This window comes from Typopeltis vanoorti, chromosome 26 (assembly GCF_054136105.1).
Source record: "Typopeltis vanoorti isolate ZY-2024b chromosome 26, IOZ_Tvanoo_1.0, whole genome shotgun sequence".
Classification (NCBI taxonomy): domain Eukaryota; kingdom Metazoa; phylum Arthropoda; class Arachnida; order Uropygi; family Thelyphonidae; genus Typopeltis; species Typopeltis vanoorti.
This window is the reverse complement of record NC_143574.1, coordinates 4,247,089-4,271,042: the sequence shown is the minus strand read 5'-3', so window position 1 is coordinate 4,271,042 and position 23,954 is coordinate 4,247,089. Positions and strand designations below refer to the sequence as shown.

The window sequence follows — 23,954 nt, the reverse complement described above, 5'->3', positions numbered from 1 at the left end:
TTATATTATTATATTTATAAAGATATTTTTGAAGTAACATTTCATTCTTATTTTAAACAAGTAATGACTATCATATAACTGAGGCCTAATAGAATTAGACATAACGATAAAGGACGTTAGCCAAATATACCGATGGTATGAATTTTATTTGTGACTGTCAAAGACTGTACGGAGTGGTAATCCTTAAGAAGGTAATCTCAGGATTACCTTCTTCAGGAATGCGCTATCTAAACAAGTATATTTGTGATAGTTTTGGTGTATTGAACAATAATATATAAAGCAGACCATAGCATCAGCGAAAGTAGAATAGTTAAATAAACTGCATCTGATCATGCGCAGTGTCATTACTCTTGAAAACGATGAACAGCAACCAGAGAAGCCTTCAAACGTTACATGAACAACTTCATTGCAGCATCAGTAATGTAAAGCTCGTCTGAGTTAATATTAGTCATCAGCAAAGTAATGCATCACTTACTACTTTTTTTTTTTTTTTTTTACAAGAATTGTCAAAGTTGAAATTCGACTTGCTGTAATGTTTGTTCTAAGTTTTAAATTAACAAAATAAAAAGTATTTGCACATAATATGGAATCATGCTTATGGGGATAATATATTTTTGTTTTCCAAATGTAAATCTGTAATGAAAATTCGTCCTCATGTAGGTTGATACATATCTTTAATTTTTTTTAATCCCTCCCTGTGGTGATATCTTCATGCATTTTATGCAGACACTTCAAAAGGTTCTTATTTTCTAGAGATAGAGAGATATCAAGTAATGTCTTTCATATAATGTTGAAAAAGTTATCTGCCTTTGGGTGTTTTTCACTTAGTAACAGGAGCGAGGGGGGTAAAATTGATTGAATATTATCAGTGTAGCGCGAGCCACCTTTCACGTTGATTCAAAAGCTGATTAGCTGCTGGGAAACGTGATCCTGTCTGTCTGTCTCGTTCGGACTATAAACAACACTGATAAGCTTCCGTTATGTATGGCGGTCGACTTGTGAACTTTTATGTCACGTGCCCAGATTGGTGAAAGTGACAGAAGTAAAAAATGAAGCCATTAGTTGTTTCAGGACGTGTTTGAAGAGTACTAAGTATCTAATAGTGATAATGATCCATGATATTATTTTTAAAAATCAACAGTAACGTTATGAACATCGTTTTAGAAGCATGCGCATGCGCCCTACGAGTAAACTTAATAAGAAAGACTATGAGCCAAAACGATCAAGCAAATTTATTTTTGTTAATAATATCGAATAATAACAATTATTGCTGTATACTGGAAGACTTTTTTTTAACAATTTCAATGAGACAAGTAACTACACTAGGAGGAGGATGACCAGTGCCCAAGAATAATCCTATTATTCTTGGGCACTGGTAATGTTCTTGTCTTTTGTTTTGTTTATTAAGTAACATAATTTAATATCGCAAATCACAAATGTTGTAATAATGCTACACACACACGCGCGCGCGTGATCGAAGACTACGAGTAAACTTAATAAATAAACTTAATAACTATATATATATATATAAATGTGAATACTTCTATGTAAAAATAAAAATGTAATACTTCTATGTGTGATTGCTTGTGTAACGTGTTGTGATTCTGTGGATGCTGTGCTGGTATGAACTCTAAATAAATGCCATTCTTGGTATGTATAAAATTCTCTAACATACCTGCTCATACAACGGGTGAGTGTTTGCTTAAACAATGTTAATAAACTACACAGCATTTCATAATTTATTTTATTTTTATTTTCCTTTAATTAAGAAAAATAAATTCTTCAAGAACATTATTAAAAACTTGAGGATTATTGTAAAACACGGCTTCAGCTTCCATCATAGAAATAATAAATAGTTTCAAATACTCCTACATGTACTCAATTGTTCGCTTCTCACTAACCCGATCTTGCATTTCGTAGTCAAATACCACTCTGCGCCCTCTGGTGGTTGTTAAACAATGTTTCCGAGGTATCTTGGATATTTGAAAGAACGCAGATGCAGTTCTCTTGCAGCAATTGGAACAGGAGAAACCTGCCGATTTGTGTTAGTTTTTTTTTTCTTTTTTTCCTGAGTTCTTGTTTAAATCTGTATCCACAAGTGTTATGTCGTAATCGTATCGTTTAAACATTCAGGAAGATTCTCGATTTCGACATCTCGTGATTGTAATTCGCTGATTGTCTGAAGGTTATTTCGATCACATCGTATTGGATTGCCTGTTGACAGAAAAATTATCTTTTTAGTACGAAAAACAAATATATTTCAAAAGTCATTCAAATGTTTTTAAGGAAAATTAAGGATAATATTACACCTCTTCAAAAGACTAAGGAGAAGATATACAAAAAAATTTGAATGCTGTTTTTTTAAAGTAACTGATTTACAATAAAATAAAATAAGTAAGTGTGGCCAGAACAGAAACATCTGTGGTCTCAAGACGACCATCCCAGTGCATGTCCTTAAAAAAAAGTCATATATTAATCAATAACTGTTTCCGACATTTATTTATTAAATAAATAGATAATAAATGAATAAATGAAATATATGGTAAATAAAAGTCCGCAAGATTTCACGTTGATTAGTGATATACCCCAGGATCAGTACTTGGTCCAGTGTTATTCAATCTTTACATTAAAGATATTTGGAATGATTTAACAGATGGTGACATGTAGTACTGCATCGGAACTCTTCTTTATTTGCAAAATGATTTGAATAAGCTGGAATTGCAGAAATTATGCATCTTGGCGTAATGATATATCCCAATACGTATTATATTGGCAGGATCATGCTAGAAGAAACGGATCAGGCTCGGGATCTTGGAGTTTTAGTAGATAGGAGGTTGAAGTTCGGGGCCATGTGGAAAAATTGTGACTACATCACAGAGAACGATTGCAATTCTGAATCGAACACTGACATGAAAGAATAAGAAAGTTATTTTTCTTTTTGTAAGGCTTTGATAATACCTCATATCGCACAAAGATCTGGTCTCCTGGTTTCCAAGGCGATATCGATACATTGGAGAAGATGCAAAGTGACCATACGGATGGTATGGTCACTAAAAAGATAGGAGAGGAGGAGGAGTGCTACTAATGATATCAGATGACTTAAGTCCAGTTAGGGTAGAAATACGTGAAAACAATGATGATAATGTCATGTAGCGATGAGTTTGAGTGTATTTGGTGTGAAGTGGAAGTTAACAGAATGAAATATATGGTGGGGTGTTGCTACAGATCTGCCAGCTCAGTTGTAGGGACGAAGAAAGAAATGCATCGCCAATTTAGCCTTATGGGTACCAAGCGAATGATCATTATGAGTGACTTTAATTTTCCAAACATTGATTGGGTAGAAGAGAAATCTCATGACCAAAAAGAACAGGAATTTATTGAATTGTTGCGGGATAACTTTCTCAAGCAGCATGCGAAAGAAGGAACTCGAGGTCAAAGAGTGTTGGATTTGCTCATGGCTTCAGAAGGGATCTTCTGTCAAGAATATAGCTCTTTTACCATCAATTGGTGACAGTGATCAGCTGTTCTTTCTTGGGAAGTATCTACTTGTATTGAAGCTCCGATTAAAACAGGCTACATGTTGAACTACAAAGGTTGAAATTATGATCGACTTAGAAGAATACTATCTTTGGTCCCATGGTATCAGTTACTGAATGGAAAAAATGTCAGCAATGCATGGGAATCTTTGAAAAAGTGCTTGAATGAGGCGGTATCTGAATGTATCCCTAGTGTTCGAAGAGTAAATAGGCTGGGTGTGAAATAGATGTGCAGCCTTATTAAGCTAGAGATCCACAAGAAGAAGATGATGTGGAAAGAGTATAGTGAGAATAAGAGAGAGGAGTTATGAAATATATAAAGCTCAGGCCAGAAAAGTAACGAGTATTGTGAGAAAAGCTAAAACGGAGTATAAAAAGAAATTGGCCATTCAAGCTAAAGGCAATCCAAAAGAATTTTATCGTTATGTCTCAAGCAAAAGAAAGAATGAATGTGGAAGAATAACTTTATTGAATGCAGATGGCACACGAGTGTCGGAAGCTAAGGAGATTGTTCAGTTAATGAGTGCTCACTTTGCTAAGATATATCAACCACGTGTATGTAGTATGGTGCACAGTGCTACTGCTACGTTGGATGAAGAGTTAGAGGTTCATGAAAATGAGGTTGAAGAGCTTTTGCATAACCTGGATAAGAATTTGTTAATAGGGACAGATGGAATATCTGCTCGTTTGTTAATGGAATGCTCAGCTGAATTGGCTAGACCTTTCACACATTTGTATAACTTGAGTATCAGCTTAGGAATGATACCACAGGAATGGAAGGAATGTATGATAGTTCCATTGCACAAGGGTGGTGCAAAAACTGATGTGTCTAACTACCGACCTATTAGTATTTCTGGTGTGTTAGTAAAGATTTTAGAGAAGTTAGTAAGAACTCGCATACAGAAATGGGTAGACAAGCATTCTATACTCTGCAGGAAACAGCATGGGTTTACTAAAGGAAGGTCATGTTTTAGTAATTTGCTCATATTTTATAACAATGTTATGGCCGAGTTGGATAAAGGAAATGGATATTATTAATATTATTATTATTATTACTGACGACTCCAGGGAGTCCTTAGACTCATCGAGGGAGACCCTAAACATCATGTCCACACAACTATTGACATCCTCACAGTATCTATCATACCTTGTCTTGAACTCGTTCATTGTCATAGCACCCACAACAGACTCTGGCAGATTATTCTACTCATTTACCACTCTAAAAGTAAAGAACCCAGCTCTAACACCCTTACTAACCACACTCTTGCCCAGCTTCCATAGATGTCCCCTAGTCCTTCCACAACCAGCCCTGTTCTCAAAAATATCTTCTGAATTAATTTTATAGAAACCCTTCAGTAATTTGAATGTCTCAATCATATCTCCCCTTTTCCGCCTATCAAGTAATTTCTGCAACCCACAAATCTTCAACCTATTCTCATAAGGTTCATTCCATAGACCTGCTATCATCTTGGTCACTCGCCTCTGGATCCTCTCCACCTCTTTCCCATCATGAAGAAACCTAGGTGACCAAATCTGGGCACAGTAGTCGAGAAGATGTCTTATCAAGGCTCGGTACAGAGGTACAATAACTTGCTTTTCTCTGCTCGTCAAAGTATTTTTCAACAACCGAGTGAGTTGATGAGCTGATTTAGCCACTTTTGCAATGTGCCCCTAAACTTCATCTCCCTATCCGCCAATATTCCCAAGTCCCTGGCTTCATCAATCTCATGGAGTACAGTTCCACCAATGTGGTATACTGCTGCTAATCTTTTCACCCCAAAATGCATAACCTTATATTTTGTCACATTAAATTGACATCCATTGTCCTTAGCCCAGAACTCCAATCTATCCAAGTCTTCCTGCAAGATTTTGACATCTGCGTTCACTATTGCCCTACCTAACTTTGCATCATCAGCTTACAAATGAACTGTTCCTCTTAGATCCTTCCCTATGTCGTCAATGAACAAATTAAACAGCAGTGGTCCAAGAACAGAACCCTGCGGCACACCACTAGTCACAGGCCGTCTTTTGGACTCCTGAATAAACTACTCTCTGATATCTCTCCATCAACCACCCACCTATCCATCTCACCAACCCTATATCCATTCCCATATGTTGTAGTTTACGGATTAGAATTCCATGTGGTATCCTGTCGAATGCCTTAGCCAGGTCCAGCAGTATCACTGTAAACCCATTACCCTTATCCAGTTCAGCCGTCACTGTGTTATAAAACTTGAGCAAGTTACTGAAGCATGATCTACCCTTCACAAAGCTATGCTGTCCCCCATACAGTATCTCATTTTCATCAATCCATTCCTGTATTTTTCCCCTTGACTACTTTCTCCATGACCTTGACAACGACTCTGATATGCTGTTTCGAATATATCATACACTATGATAATGTTGGGTTTTTCTAAGGCATTTGATAGGATTCCACACGATAGGCTGTTGAGTAAACTGGAGAATATGGGATTGGAACAATCTATTGACTTGGATCAGGGGATGGCTAACAGACAGGTATCAAAAAGTGGTATACAGTGGGTGCGAATCTGTCAGATTTAAGATAACCAGTGGTGTACCTCAGGGTTCAATCCTTGGGCCATTATTGTTCAATCTATACATTAATGACTTCAAGCAGGGTCTATCATCATATTTGCAATTGTTTGCTGATGATGCGTACAAAAAAAGATAGGCAGGGCAATCCGGGATGCTACTGATATTCAGCAATTACAAAATGACTTGCATAGACTGGAAATCTGGGCAAACGAAAATGGCAATCCGTTTAATGTTAGTAAGTGTAAAGTTATGCACTTTGGCGTGATTACGATCCAGCGACATATTATATTGGCGGGGTTATGCTACAAGAAACTGAAGAGGCAAGGAATCTTGGTGTATTAATGGATAAGAATTTAAAGTTCAAAGGTAACATAGCAAAATTGCAAATACAACTCAGAGGGTAATTTCTATGCTGTAAACTTGTAAACTAAAGCGTACCTTGACATGTAAGGATAAGGAAGTAATTTTGCCTCTTTATAAGGCATTGATAAGACCACACTTAGATTACTGTGCGCAGATTTGGTCTCCCGGGTTCCAAGGGGATAAAGAAGCTGTGGAAAGGGTGTATAGAAGAGTTACAAAGATTATATCCGGATTATGGGATTTAGATTATGAGGACAGATTGAGAGTATGTGGATTACAGACCCTGGTTAACAGGAGAAAGAGGGGTGATATGATAGAGGTCTATAAGCTTTTGAATGGGTGTTATAGCATTTCGAATGATGAGATTTTTCTTTATATGGAAGGCGGGGGGTAGAACACGGGGGCATCCATGGAAGTTAAGGTTGTTCTCAGTCAAGAAAGGGGTAAGAGCTAAGTTTTTTCTCTCAGAGAGCAGTGAGTGAGTGGAATAATTTGCCCTTAGGGGCCGTGAGTGCATCTAGTGTAAATGAATTTAAGGGAATGTATGATAGCTGGGTTGGGTAACTTACAGCCTCCCTCGATGAGTCCTTGACTCCCTGGAGGTCTCAGATAATAATAATAATAATAATAATAAAAACAGAATGGGAAAATAAGGTTATAAAAACATGTATGATGCGAGGATGGCAATCAAAAGACCAGCGGAAGACCAAGATCTAGGTGGATTGATTCAGTAAGAAGGGCCGTGGAAGGCCGAAATATAATATCTAAGAATACTGGACCCCCTGACAGATAACAGATTAATTTTGGAAGAAAATTTATTAATAAGTTAGCAATAATGTGAACTTTTCATGCGGTGTCATATTATCTTGTACACTCCATAAGGGTACATATCAGGAATTTGATGATGATGGTGATGAGTACAAATTTTTCGAATTATAAAAATTCTGAATTTATAATTTTCATTTCAAGCACCTATTAAACCAGGAGTGCAAAATGAATCTAACACCTAAAGATGTTGCAGTTGATTCAAGCATGTTAGATGAGAAGTGGAGATATTCTCCACTCGGCCCATTAAGCTGGCATACGAATCTTAAAACAAATTGGCAAGAAAGATGTTCTGCTTTGATTTCTAATGGAGTTTTAAAATTTTTGTAATTATGTATCAAATCTTGGAGCCAGTGTTTGCCGAACGAGTACTTTCTGTGCTGCCAAGTACAAGAAGTACTCGCAAAAATTAAAATTGATAAGTTTTATATCATATATTTTTAATTTTTTCCATTTATTCTTTTCATTTCAAATATTCATAAATATTTGAAATTATTGTAACGTATGTATATTTCTTATTATTTAGCTAGCTATTTCAGACTTCAATTATCCTAAGCTTTATTGACATAGCGATGATGTTAGCCTTTCGAACTGGCATATTGTTTCCGGTTAGCCATCTTGAGTGAATGATAATATATTTATCAACTTGCAAAGCGCTCATAAACACTATTAAGGCCCATAGTCCAATTCGAAGGGCACAAAGATAAAACTGAAAAACGCACCTGTAATCACTCATAACTTAGATCATCCAAATGTTTATACAAACGTTTGTAAACTAGAAGAAGAGTGTTTTTTACAATAACCAGATGTCATTTAAAAGTTCTAGTTTCTACTTTTCAATGTGTAAGATTTTCAGCTATAAAATCCAAGCTAAGTACTAAAAAATATGAACCACATAATTCGTGGTAACTGAAAAATATGAATCGCATTGCTCGTACTTTTTTATGAGTATTCGAGTGCTCTAGAGTTGCATTAAGTGCTTTCCCTTAATGCTTTTATTATTATGCAATTTTTTTTTCATAATATTGTGTTTATTTTTGATTAGTTGCTAGATATGATGTTGTTTCTAAAACTTCCCATCCATCTTAATAGGAATCCCCAAGAGCATTTTTAATTTTATTTTCCCTACCTTCCAGTGAAAAGTCTACCATTTGCAAAGTATAGTTTAGTTTCTTGTTTTCTTGTATTATCTTAACTTCGCATTGCAATGCAATTAAGTAGTGCTTGAACTGTTATTTAAGGTCGTCGAATTGAGTGATAAAGAAATCTGCAAATACGACAACACAGCGGATCTGGTTTCAAAAGCCTTTATTGTAAGCACAAAACAGGAAGGAAAGAACATTACTAAATAAAAATTATAAGCAAAAACAGGAACATGATATTGAAACCATTATTTTGTTAGTGTAATTATGATGTATATTTTACACACGATAAACCGTTTTTGCTGAATACATTTTTTAATTTGATTATGCTATTTATGGGTCAGAGTGCTGTCGCGAATTGTTAACTGATAATGCCGAAATACGACTCGTTCATCAGGAAGTGAAAGTTGTTTTTGATTATTGTGCATTCTTTTTATAGAAAATGCCGAGCGGTGCAATTCTCACAATTTACTCCAACACAGCAACTGCAAACTTAATGTCTTCTGAATCCTAATACACCCTCAGTTCAAAAAGAAACCCAACTTTTCGAAAATAGAACAAACTAGTGGCGTCACCTGTTGTATCTTTTTGTTGTCGAAACCTTCATTAGTTTTGTCTCAGCTGTTTATGACATTTGTTTCATTAGAAGCCGAGTTATAGTGATAAGAGTGACAGTGTGTTTTGACGAAAGGTCGCTCGTCACGATATTCATGCATACGCGACGAATTCTCACTATGAATCGCTTCAAAACTTCGAGATAAAACTCACCATTGACCGTTTGGCCAGGCGGAACGAATTCTTTGTCGAAAATGCCCTTGGAATCGTAGAAACAAATCAGCATTGGATTTACTTCTGACGTCTCCAAGCGACTTTTTTTCGGATGCCCCTCTTCTGGTGGTCTCCACTCAGCACTCTGTTTCGGGCTCACTCAAACACCACGTTTCGTCATCAGTAACGATCGTTTCAAGGAAGTTTGAGTCTTTACAAGCGGTTTTAATGAAGTCCTTGCGGTGATCAATTCGATGCATTTTTTGGTCGTCGGTCAACTTGTGGGGAACAAATCGCGAATTCAATTTACGAAGGCCCAAACTCTCCGTCAAAATGTTGTGCACAGTTGATTTTGGAATCCCAATTCATCTTCAATCAATCTCACGGACGATATCGGGTTTTCTTTGATGAAATCACGCACTTTTTGGATGTTAACTTCGCTTAGTCCAGTTTTTGGACGGCCCGACTTTTCGTCGTCCTCAAGCGTCGCACGACCACTTTGTTTTCATTACCGTATGCTTTTTGAAGCATTTGATGCGTTTCTGTAAAACGTTTACCAAGTTTAACACAAAAGTCAATCGCAGCTCTCTGTTTGAAACTCATTTTCCGACCGTTCGTCAAAGCACACTGTCGCTCTTGGTACTATAACTCGGCTTCTAATGAAACAAATGTCATAAACAGTTGACATAACACTAATACAAAAAGATGCAATAGGTGGCGCCACTAGTTTCTTCTTTTTTCTAAAAGTTCTTTTTGGACAGAGGGTGTATAATGAATATGCGTGTATATTAAGATATATATTTTTCAGAATGAAATAAAATATATATTATATAAAATACTCATTTTGTACTAACTATAAGTACTTTGTTAATTATTTGCAAGATCAGTGAGGCTCATTTTTTTAAACTCAAGTCTAATTTCGCAGCAGATCAACAACAGACAGATCTATCAACGTTATCCTCAAATAAACACTTGGCTGACCTTCATCTCCAGATTACTGAAATAAATGTTTATATCCGTCGATTGCGTTGAAATTTTTATTATGTTTTTCAGAAGGCAGACGATTAAAATAGGCAACTCGGTAGTAAATTATAATTCTCATTTTCAGACTTAATAATCAATTTTCCATTAAAAAAAGAATTTAATAAAATATAACGCAATCTATCAAGAAATACTTATAATTAGACTGGGTTTTATTTATGTAGAAATTGTTATATTTTTGACCTTTTATCGAGGGCGATTCATATAGAATATCAAATTTTATATATGAAGTAAAAATTTAGTAAAATTCATATAAGTTAGTTATCGTATTCATGAACCCATATACTAATAATACAAATAATCTCTCACAGATTTTTGAGAAGGCTGATAGAGGCAAATGTTTTTAGCTTATTTAGGCTATAGACATTGCCTCATGTGACGGATATCAGGATTCGCAAATAGTTTCAACCATAAAAGTAGGGCATATTATATCAAAAAAAAAAAAAAAAATGCAGGGCGGTTTAAGTGATATGATATCACACAACGTAAACATTTTTTTAGTTAATAGTAAAATAAGATAATTATTATTATATATTATATTGAAAAAACGTAGTAGATAATAAAAACTATCTGCGAAGCTTTATTCAAAAGAGCTTGAAACAAATGGCGTGTGTGGGTGTAGGGGAATTTATTTTTAAGGGAATTAATTAATTATATTATTATTAACTGTTTTTATTTCATTTATTTATTTTTATTTTATTCTGTTAAGGCAAAGAGCCTTGTGATGAAATAAATAGCGTAATATTGCATCTGTGAATACATCGATGTTTGCAGTGTATACTCGTTTGTGTTTAAAGCTGAACTTAGTTGTATTCATAGATTATGGTTGGATCACTAACTGATGGTCGTGTTTGCATCTGGAGATTAACCGGCGTACGGGCCCCGCAGGAGTGGAGGCTCGGTGATGGTATGGGAGTGTTTCAGTTCGATGAGGCTTGGTCCATTGGTGGACTTGCCCAAAATCATGACGTCTGATGGTTACCTGGACATCCTGGACAACTTAATGCTTCCGACGCTGTGGAAGTACTTCGGCAGTAACCCTTGCATGTTTCAGCACAGCAGTGTTCCATGCCATAATGTACTGCGTGTCCGAAACTGGTTTCCACAAAACAACTTTCAAGTGTGGGTCTGGCCTGCTCAGAATTCAGACCTTAACCCCATTGCAAATATTTAGGAAGAATTAAAACGCTGAATGGGCTCCAAACCACAGTTGCTGTCATTAACACCAGAAACAGATAGCTTTGCGCGATGAATGGAAGAATATACACAAAAACAGTGTGATTTCAATCTTAACGCTAAGAACAATTTGTATTTTGTATTTATTTATTTATTTATTCATATGGAGTTTCCTCCCTTTTCTCCCCCGTCCCTATTGTGGCGAGTTGAGCCCCCCCTCATGGGGGGTTAAGTATTTATAGCTGTAGATTCGTGTGTTCACAAGGCCAGTTTGACTGCTTGCGGGGTGAAAAACCCCAGATAAACTGGGGAGAAAAACCCTGCTGTCCACGTCCAAGACGGCTAACTTGGCTATGGCTGAGGAAGATCCTTAAACTCCTCATGTCGGAAATCGAACCCAGGACACTCCTTCCCCAGGCATATGGTTGCGAAGCGCATAGCCACTAGGCTCACCGCGCGGACTATTTTGTATTGCAGTGATTTTAAGTGCTGCCTTTTAACTGAGTTTAGCTGACATGGTCCCTAATGAAATGATTCGTATATACTCAAACGTCTGTCTCATAATTTGGGCATATTATACTAAATATCATTAGTATCATTCTTCTTCTTCCACCTACAGGAGGAGAATTCATTGTAATAAATCCTTGAGCAATCTTGGAGGTCGCATACTAGTAGGATCTCCCAAAGCAGACAGTTCCCAATAGAATAGCCAAACTATGGTTGTTCCTCCAGTCTCTTCAGTTGCGAACTGAAGATGATAACCTTTCGCATAAAAAAGTGTTCAGTTTTGTGGGAAGTTTCCATGAATCAAAATCGGACAAAGATGTACTACAACTTGGAATATCAAAGGATAAACTAATTGGTATATTAAAAAATATATAAATTAGGAGAACATGTAGTGGAGTAGCCATATTACTAGATGAATAGTACATTTCAATACTAGACTGTTATTCATACATAAACTGTATAACTTTAACAGTAAAGGTTAGATTAAAGAGTGTCCACCTCATCATATCCACATAGGCGGATGTGCACCTTAAGAAGGTGTGGGGGGGGGGCGAAGAAACAAAGTTATAAGGAACTACTAATGAAGTGAACACATTTATCAAGAATGATATTTCGGTTATATGAATTCTAGTTGATCGAGTAAACAGCATTTTCTCTTTAGCCTACAGACCATGGATTCAAATTTCAATGCTGCTTGGCTGTCTGTGAATGCACTATTCATGTGGGAGATGATCTTCATCGTCCGGTGTGAGATCACCATCCTGTTTGTTTCTTGGAAGCATTCAGTGGTTAGTTAATCCGGATTAACTAACTATGAGTCCACTTATAAGACTACTGCGCGATGTTTGCAGCCCTTCATGGGAAGAATTCACATGAAAAACGAAGCATTTCCAGATGAAATGAAAGAATGCCTAATAAAAGAAACGTGAAGTGAGTAAATGAAAACAGTCAAGAGTTGAGACTCTGTACGACTTTGAATACGCTGAAAATCGCCAATAATTTTAGGAAAGATATATTAATAAATATAGCCGGCCTGGTTGGCCGAATGGTTAGCGTATCGAATCCTGCCTAGGCATGGATGCTTGTGATTGTCATGAATAAACACTCTCCATGGAGTGGGTCAGCGTGGGAGCAGCAAACCCAACCCTCCTGCAACGGGAGAGATTTTGATAAACTCTGGAGAAGAAAGAAGTTGGGATATTTTAATACAAAGAGGATGTCTCCTATACGGACAAGCGTTGACGTGTCCGTATAAGAGATATCTTTAATATGGACAAGACTGGATGAGTGAAATGTTAAATTTCACTCATCCAGTGACTAATATACTTTAAAGCGTTTTCATTACACTGCATCAAATCTCAGGTACATATGTTATTAATGTCTATTAGGCAGCATTGCAGAAGATGATCCATGGTTTGTGTTTCACCACATGAGCAGCTGTCGTTGTGTGTAGCCCCATCTGGTCTTATTCTGCTTCGATCTGCCCGTTCCGGAACGAAGTCTGTTCAATGTCTTCCATCTTTGTCAGTCAAGATGTAAGCCGGAAGGAAGAGATTCGTTCAAGTTCAGAGCCTCTGGAGTTGCCACATTGTTGACCTTGTAGCTTTTATGGAATCAACCAACGGTTCCACTGAGTGAATAAAACTTTTCTTTGATCTTAGCCTCTTACTGCAACATGTCCATACAAAGGATGCCGGTCATCATTTAGTTGTTGTTCCGCTCATATCTACTCTGTGTTGTCCGTATGATGTGAGAAGGTGCAATACCAGACAGTGAGTATAGATGGTCAATATTTGTAGGCCTAAGGCAGCCGGTAATGTGCCGACATGTTTCATTAAGAACCTTGTCAATACTTTCGACATGTGATGATCTTTCCCAATCAGGGCTAGCATACTCGGCTGTCGAAAAGCAAAGTGCTAGTGCAGAGATGTGCGGTACTTGTGGATTTGCACCCCACCGAGATTATGTTAATCGGCGCAGAACATTATTACGTGTTTGAGTTTTAGTGGCTGTCTTCTCTGTGTGTCATTTATAATTTAGGGTCCTATCTAGTGTAACACTTAGGTAAGTTGGATTTCGATAATTGACCAGTTTCACACCATTCCATTCTATATTCAATTCTCTCCTCGCCTCCCTATTATTGAGATGGAAAAGACACATCTGGGTTTTACTGGGATTTGTTTTCAGTTGGTTTTCCTTAGGATTTCTAACTCTGTGTGAGCTGCTTCTCAATGTGTGAAAGGATTTGGCTTGATAAGCTATTGCCCAGTCATCTGTACATAAGAAGGTTCTTGACCGTGGGTTTATAGGTTGGTCATTAGTATATATATTGAAGAGGAGGGGGAGATAGCACACCTCCCTGAGGTAGACCTTTTTTTTTTTTTTTTGGATACGCCATCTGCTCTTTTTTTCCTTGAAAATCAACAAAGAATCTCCTGCTGAACAGCAGCGACCTAAATATCTCCACTAACCGATAACTGTTTGTCATGCTTTAAATTTTGACTATAAGCTTCCTAAGATTTAGTGTGTCATATGCTACTATCAAATCTATAAATATCCTGTTGCTAACCCCCTTTCAAAGCCGTCCTCAATAAACTGTGTTAAATTTAATACTTGTCCAGTGCATGATCTTCCTGGTCTGAATCCTTCGTGTTCTTCTATCAGCACTTTCTCTATTTCTGGGCTTAATCTGTTCAAGATTAACCTCTCATACAGGTCCAATGTTGTGCAAAGGAGAGCTATAGGCCCTGTATCTCTTTAGATCCTCAGCAGGTTTACCAGTTTCAGGACAGGTATTACTTTCGTTTGACTTCATATGCTGGATGTTTTAGCAAATTTCCAACAAAAGTTGAAAAATTCTAACAACCACTCTGTTGCCTTTTCTCCCAGATTCCTTCGTATCTCGTTTCTGATATCATCTATACTGGCAGCTTTTCCTGGTTTTAAGGCTTTTAGGGCATTTTCTAGTTCCTATTTAGTAAATGGTGCTTCGAAGAGATTATTTTCTTAATCCCTAACTTTTTAAATATAATCTTTAGGTATTTTTCCTTCGGTACATGGTTTACCATTCAGAGATAGCTGAGTTGCAATTTGGTTTGCATTTATATTAACTTCAGTTGCTGCTGTTGTGAAGTCACCAGATAATGTTTTGAGTAAGAGCCAGGCTTTCCTGCTACTGTGTTTCGTTTTTAAGCTTTTAATTTTTTCTGCCCATTGTTGACTTCTTTTTTCAGACAGTGCAGCTCTAAGTTCTTCTCCTGCATCAATTGTTTCTGATGAAAATGAATCTTTATCTTATAGGTTACAATATTTTTCATATATTTCCACGTGGGCTCTGTAAAACCTGGAATGTAACATGTTCTACAACCTCTTGGGATGTGCCTGGTAGCAGACCGTCTAATAGCTTTGATGAACTTTCCATAATTTTCTAGTGTGGGTGAAATGTTGGTCAGGTTTATGTCTAATTCTCTTGAGAACTGTTCCCAGTTAGCTTTCTTAAAATTAAAGAGTCTTCTAAGTGGGATCTCCTTAAGTCGGACTGGTGGGAAAACTTGAAGCATTATTAGTTTATGTTATGAACTTGGGATTGGTGCAAGTACCTGCTTAATAGACAGATTAGCTAGTCTATTACTAACAAATCCAAGGCCTGTATTATATCCTCTTTTCCATCTTCCACTGTTAAATGATGATGGCTGTTTAGGATCGTGTATAAGATTCATTTGATTACTTTCCGCCCACTGTTCAACTAACTCTCCATCCTCATTTGTTTCACTATACCCTCATGTGTGCTATGACTGTTAAAGTCGTCAATAATGGCAGATTTCCTTTGTGTCAAGTACTGGGACATTTCAAAAGCAAAGGTTATACTAGGTGGTTTATATACTGAGAAAACACTGATGTTATCCAAATCTATTCTAAGGATTTCTATGTTATTTTGGTTTGTGATTAGGCATCCTGTAACCTGGAGCTCCTGCCGAGTGAAGATAGCACTCCCGTACTATGTGGTATCTCTTTTATGAGCTTCATTCCAGCAATTTTAGATCTGATTTGTTGAGGTCCTTTGTGTGTCTCCTGTAGACATAAAATATCACATTTTTGTTCTTTACACATTTTTGCAATAAGATCTTTTACAGAGGATACGCCCTCTGTATTGTGTGAGATGATTGTCAGGGTTGGTTCCCATAAGGGCCTTTGAGTTTTAGTCATTGTGTCTCTGATAAAGATGTTAGTCGCACCATTAAGCTGTAGAAAACTATAGAAGACTGTATTGAACGCTATACTGCAGATAGTAGAATTCGCGGCTTGTAAACAAGCCGACAGGGGTCGCGATGTGAACGCTTCTGCTATGACCCCTCTTTAAATCTTTAAAACATCAAAGAAAATAGTCCTATACAATGGAATAATACTAGGAGAGGTATCCAATCTCAACTATCAAAATTTCACGGAGAAGAACGCGGCTTTGTATAAATTTAAGCATATTTGAAACAGGTACAGTCCTAAAGAAAGAAAGAAAGAAATAGGGTGATGCACTTGGTACTGTTTTCGAAGAGCTTATCAAATCAGACACGTTGTTAGTCCGAAACTATTGATAAAATCCTAATTGTGTTTGAGTAATGATATTAATCTAGTACACCCTTTGAGTCTATACACCAAAAAAAATGATTATGACGAGTTGGAATGAATGATGGAAACCGAATTCCAAAATATAAATTAAAAGAAAAAACACCGTGAATGGGCATGGAAGAGGTGGTCAAACATGTAAGCCTAAACGGGTTGTAAATCTGAGCACTGATAATCCAAAAACACAAAGTACTGATCTAAGTACTGCTAATCAAAATAACATAATCTGAGTACTGATAATCAAAACACATCATTTAGTACTAATAATGTTTTTCTACGCTCAAAGCATAGAAGAAGGTTATCAGTACCCGGATGACGTACTAATAAGCACTAAAACTTGACTTACAACATAAGCACTAAAACTTGACTACTTTCTACAAATTTTTTTAAAGTGAAATAACATCATATTAGTTCAAACTTACCTTCCAGATCCAAGTACGTTAGATGTTGCGTATTAGTAAAGTCTTCTCGAAGGAGATCAGTCACATTGTTGAAGATGATGTCTATGGTGTTGACCAATGGGAAATACTTGAAAAGATTATGGACACGGTCCAGTCGGTTGTGTCCCAATAGGAGCATGCGTATTCTCGGGAATGGTGGAAGTGGATAACCATCTACTACGAATAACTGGTTATTGGACAAGTCGAGTACTTTAAGTTTCAAAAGATGGCGGAATTCTCTGTTGTGTAGAATATAAAAGTTGTTGTGAGAAAGGTTCACGAAGTTTAATTGGCGAAGTGGTAGCAAAGCATCGTTCAGAGCTGTCAGCTGATTTCCAGACAGATCCAAATGTTTGAGATTGCCGAGATTCTGAAAGGTTTGTCGTCCTAAGCTATTCAAGCGATTGTGCGATAAATTTAGCGTCTCTAATCGAATCAAATTCACGAGACAGTCCCGGACATCCGATAAAAGGTTAAATTCCACGCTGAGCGTGGTGAGATTGTTAAGCGCACGAAGAGCATCTCCGAGTTCGCTGATTCGATTGTAGCCAACGTTCAACGTCTTCAAATTGTGCAGACCCTCCAGTTCTCCCTGCAAGGTCGTCAGTCTGTTGTGGGTCACGTACAACCACTCCAAGTGAGAAGCGTACGTCACCGAGCCATTCAGCGTAAACAGGTGATTATGGGATAAGGTCAAAGTTTTCAGACCGGCGGGGAAGACGCCACGATCGATTGCGGAAATAACGTTGTGACCTAGCACCAGATGCTTCAAGCTCGTCAGTCCAGCTAACGCGTCCACTTCTAATCTTGACACCAGATTACCTGATAAGCTGAGCGTATGCAGACGCGAGACACGACTTAAGGCTGCACTTGGGACTTGCAACAGACTGCCGTCACTAAGCGCTAGAAGCCCAAGGTCTTCCAGACCTAAGAACGCATCATCTGATACGTTTCGTACGAAGGAACCGGTGATCTGTAATCTCGTGATGCGCAAGTTTCGGAACGCTCTGGACGGAAGCGTTCGAATTTTGCTCTTGGTGACCTTTACCATCGGGATCACGACGGTTGCGAGTTGGCTCAGGGCGTTCGTCACGACCTGGAGACTGTCAACATTGTTGCATTTAATGTAAGCGGGTTCAGCGAACATGGAACAATAGCACGGAGTGATTGCCGTCGCGCTGGGACACGTGAAGTTTTCGATCGCGATGGTCATCGTGAGCGCGGCCAAAAGAAACACTAATGGAAAAGACAAAGCCATTGCTCCTCCTAACTTACCTGCGTTCGTGACCACGTTTGTCTACGATTTTGGAATTTATACCTATCAGCAGACGGAACACAGAAGCCACTTTGATCACGTGATGAACTTTGGCTTCCTAGACCATCAGCAGAACTAGCGCCATTCATTTAGTTGTGGTCAGTCGTGGAGTAAGGGAAAAGCCGTTCGGCTTTGTCTTATTGGCCGGTAGCAGGACACTACCGCGTGACGTCAAGAAGGGAGGAGAATGGAAACCACATGAATGAAAAGTTTTTTTTTAGTATTATTTCATTTCATTTTAATTTAAACATTCTAGGAATCCATGACGTCAAGCGACATTGCCTTGTTTTCCTTGTCCGCTTTTTCAAGTGATCGACCAACGGGAGATGATTCTGATTTGCAGACATCATTTTGTCGTTTTTTAATGGCTAAAGGAATATGTAAATTACCCGCAATTATTATTATTCACTTCTTCAAAAAAAAAAAAAAAAAAAAAAAAAAAAAACGTTACTTTTGATATTGTTGGTTTGCTGGATTTTATCGATGCTTGTAAAGTGAAGAAAATGTTTTGTTTTTCAATATTTATACAAGCCTTGACGCATGTCCTCTGAATTAACATTTATTTTATAGTAAATATATCAAAAATATATGTAAATATTTAAAGCAAAAAAATTGCTTGGACACTTTTTAAATATCAACATAAAAATAAGAATGATATACGATACTAACATTGAATGATGGCTTTCTACTTATATATTGGGTTGCCTATCGTAAGGATAATTTCTCTCATCCATCATAGCATTGTATTGCGCAGTGACATCCGTATAAACGTCTGGTCATGAAGCCTGCAACCCGATCCAGCCCCTGAATGGAGGTAGGTACTGTCCATAAATCTTGCAACACAATCCAGAACATCTCGCTGTTATTCATTTCAGATCCGATGAGTGGTATTGCTATGTTTCTCACTGATTCTTTATGGTGTGAAGACTCCAGCGAGCTGAGTCGGCAATGAACTACCAAGCCCATAATAGTCACACATTGATCAGTACGTAGTATGTGGTATAATACTGACCATAAAAAAACATACCATGACTAGGTTGACAGTAGAATCAACTCACGAAGGGACTGGATTTTTGATTCATACTCTTTCCCTAATACATGCAGAAGTCCATTTTTTTGCAGCAACAGGAACTGTTGTGAGATTAGTACCCCTTTTCCACTCTTCTGATTTAACTGGCGTGTTGATGATGTCACAGAAGCTGGATTTTACGAAGACCTAAGATGGGAAGAGAGTGTCTTGTTGTTCTTCGCCTGTGGACTCTCATACGTGTGACACTATGAGCCATCGTCATCTTGTATAATATTCTTGTTCTTCTATGTGCATTGCATGACTAACCAACAAGGCATGCCGTACTATGCGAAGGCACCCAGCTAATGTGACCTTGTCGAACGCGGTGACATTGGCCTTTTTCTTTGAACGCAAGTTTAACACTGGTTTGTACAAGCATATACCCTATTGCATTATGCTAGCGTAAGTGCTACACGAATTTGTACTCCAGTTGAATGATATTCTATTCTGATTAAGAGTGATTGTAATCCAATGTTATATCAACATATAGCACATCTTATCTATCTCATCCTCGATTTGCTTATTAACTAAATGACCTATTATAGCCCTGAAAAAATTACAGCGTTATAATTTTAAAATTTTAAAAATTAATGTGTAGAAAATTCCTTGTCTTTCTCTGTTTCTATCCGTAAATGACCTTTGATTACGTTTTTATTTATTTACTTAACCATTGCTATCTTATCACGTTTAAACTAGCCATGTTCTAAATTCTAAGCTAGGTCCGGTCCTAAGCTCCACATAACCAGATTTGAAAGCTCATAAAATCCGAAATGCAAATAGAATAAACTAAACAGGAGATAATTTTCCATGGCTCAGACATTGCTTTGCTTGCTTAGTGAGCTAACAACAGCCTTGGCAAGTACTGTTACAGTTCTTTCGCATTAATTTCATTATCAAAACTTGCTTCGTTATAATAAATACCAGTACAAAAAAAAGCAAGCGTTTATCATAGAGTTTAAAGTGTAATGATGGAGTTAATGCATGGTAAACAGCTACTGGAAGAACGAGATTCAGACAAAGCATACTCGATGACCTTCTCTCTTGCTAGTTGCACTGTCTCGCTCGGCGGGCACCATCTGCGGGCACCACTCATTAAATTGAGAAATAAAACAAACGTAAATTTAGAAGCAGTATATGAAGATTATGTAGTAATTACGCAGTGAATAAGCTATATATTTACAACCTGACGTTTCTTCAGCTCAAGATAGCATTATCAAGGCAAATGTACTCGATGTCTGGCATACGCAGTAACCTGAGGTTGCCAATGTCTCCTAATAGGTGTTAGCATTTTATGAAAACATAAATACACAGTCTCGAAAGTTGAAGAAATAATTGCTTTTATTCCATCCTGGCAATTAAAAAATAATACTATTAGATGGCGACAATCTAAGCTCGTAAATTCGACTAATTTGCATTATAATCAAATTATAAGATAAAGTTGGGCACTAAACAGCTTTGAATTTTTAAGTAGTCCAAGTAATTTTATGTTCTTTTTTCCCCCACACGCGACATCAGTTTTAAATATAGATTGTCGGCAAATTTATTTATTTATTAATTTATTTTAATATTACTCACAATTATACAAATAAGATTCAATCATGAGCTATCATATACAAGAGAGATAAGTCAAGGGGTCCGACAGGGATATCCCCTCTCAACAACTCTTTTTAATATCTGTTTAAATGAAATGATAATAAAATGGAGTAAAAATTTACATCAAGGAATTAAACTTTCACCTACAGTGAACTTAAACACTCTCCTCTTTGCAGACGACCAAATAATAATTACAAATTCTGAAGATAACTTACAGAAAGATATTTTAGGTCTAAATGAGATCGCCAAAGATTATGGAATGATAATATCAACAGAAAAATCAAAAACGATGGACTTGAAAGGGCAAGATCCAGTAAGAACTAAGATAGTAATAGATAACAAGATCTTAGAACAGGTGAATTCATTTAACTACCTAGGATGTATGATCACATATGAAAATGAAAAAGATATAAACGTAAAAATTGCAAAATATTTAAAAATAACAGGAGTAATTAACTCTATATTTAAACCAAACCTAGTTCTAAAACAAACCAGGCTAAAAGTATACAGTACATTAGCCCTACCAGTCTTAATGTATAGAAGCGAAATCTGGACAATAAAACAAAAAGACAAACAAATATTAACAACAGCAGAAATGAAGTTTATGAGAAAAATTGCAAAGTATACCCTATTTGATCACAAAAGAAACGAAGAAATTATGAAAGAATTAAACCAAGAACCAGTAATTGAAAAAATTAAAAAATATAAACATAAATGGATGGAACACGTTCAAAGAATGAAAACAGAAAGATTACCAAAACAAGCCTTCAAGTACAAGCCATTAGGAAAAAGAAAACCAGGATGTCCTCTTAAACGATTCAACGATGACTTCTAAGGCGTTCCGCCTTAGAAGGATTTAGGATTTATTTAGGATTTATTTTTAGGATTTAGGATTTAGGATATCAAGGATTTAGGCCATGCTAGGCCTAAATCCTTGATATGCATGATGATGATGATGATGATGATGATGATGATGATGATTACTCACACGTGTAGGCAATTTAACGAACAATAATTGTTCATTATAATAGTCCTATTTATAAAAATCGTAAAAGTTATATTTAATTATATAGAGATTATGCTTTGTATGCTGTTTCACAGCTATCATTTTTAAGTGAAGAGTAGATGTATGTAAAAAAGCGTCAGTGGAAGGTGACGCTCATCTTGTGTGCTAAGCTATAACTATAACTAAATGAGTTTCATCCACTTCCTGTGGGAATTGGATGGAACTCATTTAGTGTTATTCAGAATTACTGCCTATGTTTGTGCTATTTAGGTATAAAATTGATTAAAATTTAATTTAGAATTTGAATATTTTATTTAAAAAAAACATTAACAATATCAAAAAATCTATTGCAAATATTTGAAAACAACTGTAGGTAAGTACGAGGTACACAATTTTATTTTTCAAAAGTATATTTTCTTTAAAATGTAAACAAGAATACAATTTTGTAACTAGTTAATCATTGTATATATTTATTTTGCAACTTACGCAGACGATCTTGAGCTATGATCAAAATTTTTTTTTTAATTTGCTGAAGTACCTTTCACAAATGAACAAAATGTATGACGTAATAATATACGTCAGCCATCACGATAGGTGCTCAAGCTACCAATGAATCAAAACACTCAAAATAGATATTTTGAGCTGTGGGATAATGATTTTTTTCCTTGTTTTTTATACTTTAATCCTATTATTTTTGTATATCTGTATTGGATTTTCTCCCTGTAATTATTTTTGGTAAATAAAATATCAAGTTAAAAGTGGAGATATTTAAGGAATACGTATTATAGTTGAACTGAAGAAGTGTTGTATTTGCTTCTTGGGGATTTTTATAATAAAACTTCTAACTGAACTGCATTTTATTAGACGTTTTGTATTCTGAATCTATGCCAGAATAAAATTTAACATTTTTTTCTTTAGTTTGGAGAATTTTATTCTCTACGACTTTTAAAAAAAAAAAGTTTGAGGCCATTAAGTATACTTGGGAACTTCTGTAAGATTTCGATCGTTCATCATATCTGTATAATTGGAGCACTTCCGCTGCATTCCCGTGAATATCAAAGGGGGGGAATGGGGCAGGACAGGTGCGACTCCAAGAATTTCACAGTTTTCAAAGAACAGTAATGGAAGACCACCCAAATAATGAAGCTATCAGTATTTTCTGTGGGAAGACCGTTACTTGCAGATGGATCTCTGCATGTCTTAACCGTTCTTCGACGGGGGGTACGAAATAGGAATGTCGGCCCGAAAGCCTAGTAATTAATGGACTTTTGAAAGATCGACTTTAGGATGAAGCAACAAAGGCTTGTCTGAATGTAAGATGTGACATTTGTTTCCCAAGCAGTTAACGATATCCGAGGCAGCCAACTTATAATCATCTAGGAATGTTGCCCTCGGCAAATAATGGAAGTGTCAAGTGTAGATGAGTAAAGTCTTTTTTGTTCCCGCCACTCCTTTCCGCTACTCGCGGGATGTAGCAGCCCTTAACCTTCGTTTTCTGCGGATTTCTTTCAGACGTTGACCGTTTTGCTGCAGGGGATGATTTAAAGGACAAAGACCGATGCTAATGAAGAAGGCACAGTTTCTCAGTACAGAGACTGATCGGATATTATACCTCCGCTACCTCGTTCGAGGCATTTGACCTTTTTGGACGCTCCCGTCTCTCACCGACACTTCTGGCAGAGTCTCCTTTGTTGTAAATTAAAGGGCTACGAAGCTTTTCATCGCGCTGATTTCTTCGGTATTTTCTCTATTGCATCATATTCAAGACAATGACGGATTCTTACATATGAGGCAGTAAAGTAAAAGAGGTTTGGTGATTAAAAAAAAAAAAAAAAACTTTTATCGTGATGTTTATTTTTGAAATACCGTATCACATGTTACAGAATATTTGTATTAAATCTTGAGATGCAAAACGTCAATAACATCGTCATAAAAAGTTGATTGTAACTTAATTTTCCCAAGCAACACGCACACTTGTAAAGGCTGGTTGAAGCTCA

At 36.7% G+C, this 23,954-nt stretch overlaps 1 protein-coding gene across 1 annotated transcript; it reads right to left on the bottom strand.

The window, feature by feature from the left end:
• Positions 1-1,792: 1,792 nt before the first annotated feature.
• LOC150092278 (uncharacterized) lies at positions 1,793-18,221 on the bottom strand. Its single transcript, XM_090415100.1, has 2 exons — positions 16,957-18,221; positions 1,793-2,214 (listed from the first exon to the last, which is right to left on the bottom strand). The coding sequence occupies exons 1-2, from the start codon at positions 18,185-18,187 to the stop codon at positions 2,102-2,104; spliced, it is 1,344 nt and encodes a 447-aa protein (XP_090271226.1). The 5' UTR covers positions 18,188-18,221; the 3' UTR covers positions 1,793-2,101.
• Positions 18,222-23,954: the final 5,733 nt, after the last annotated feature.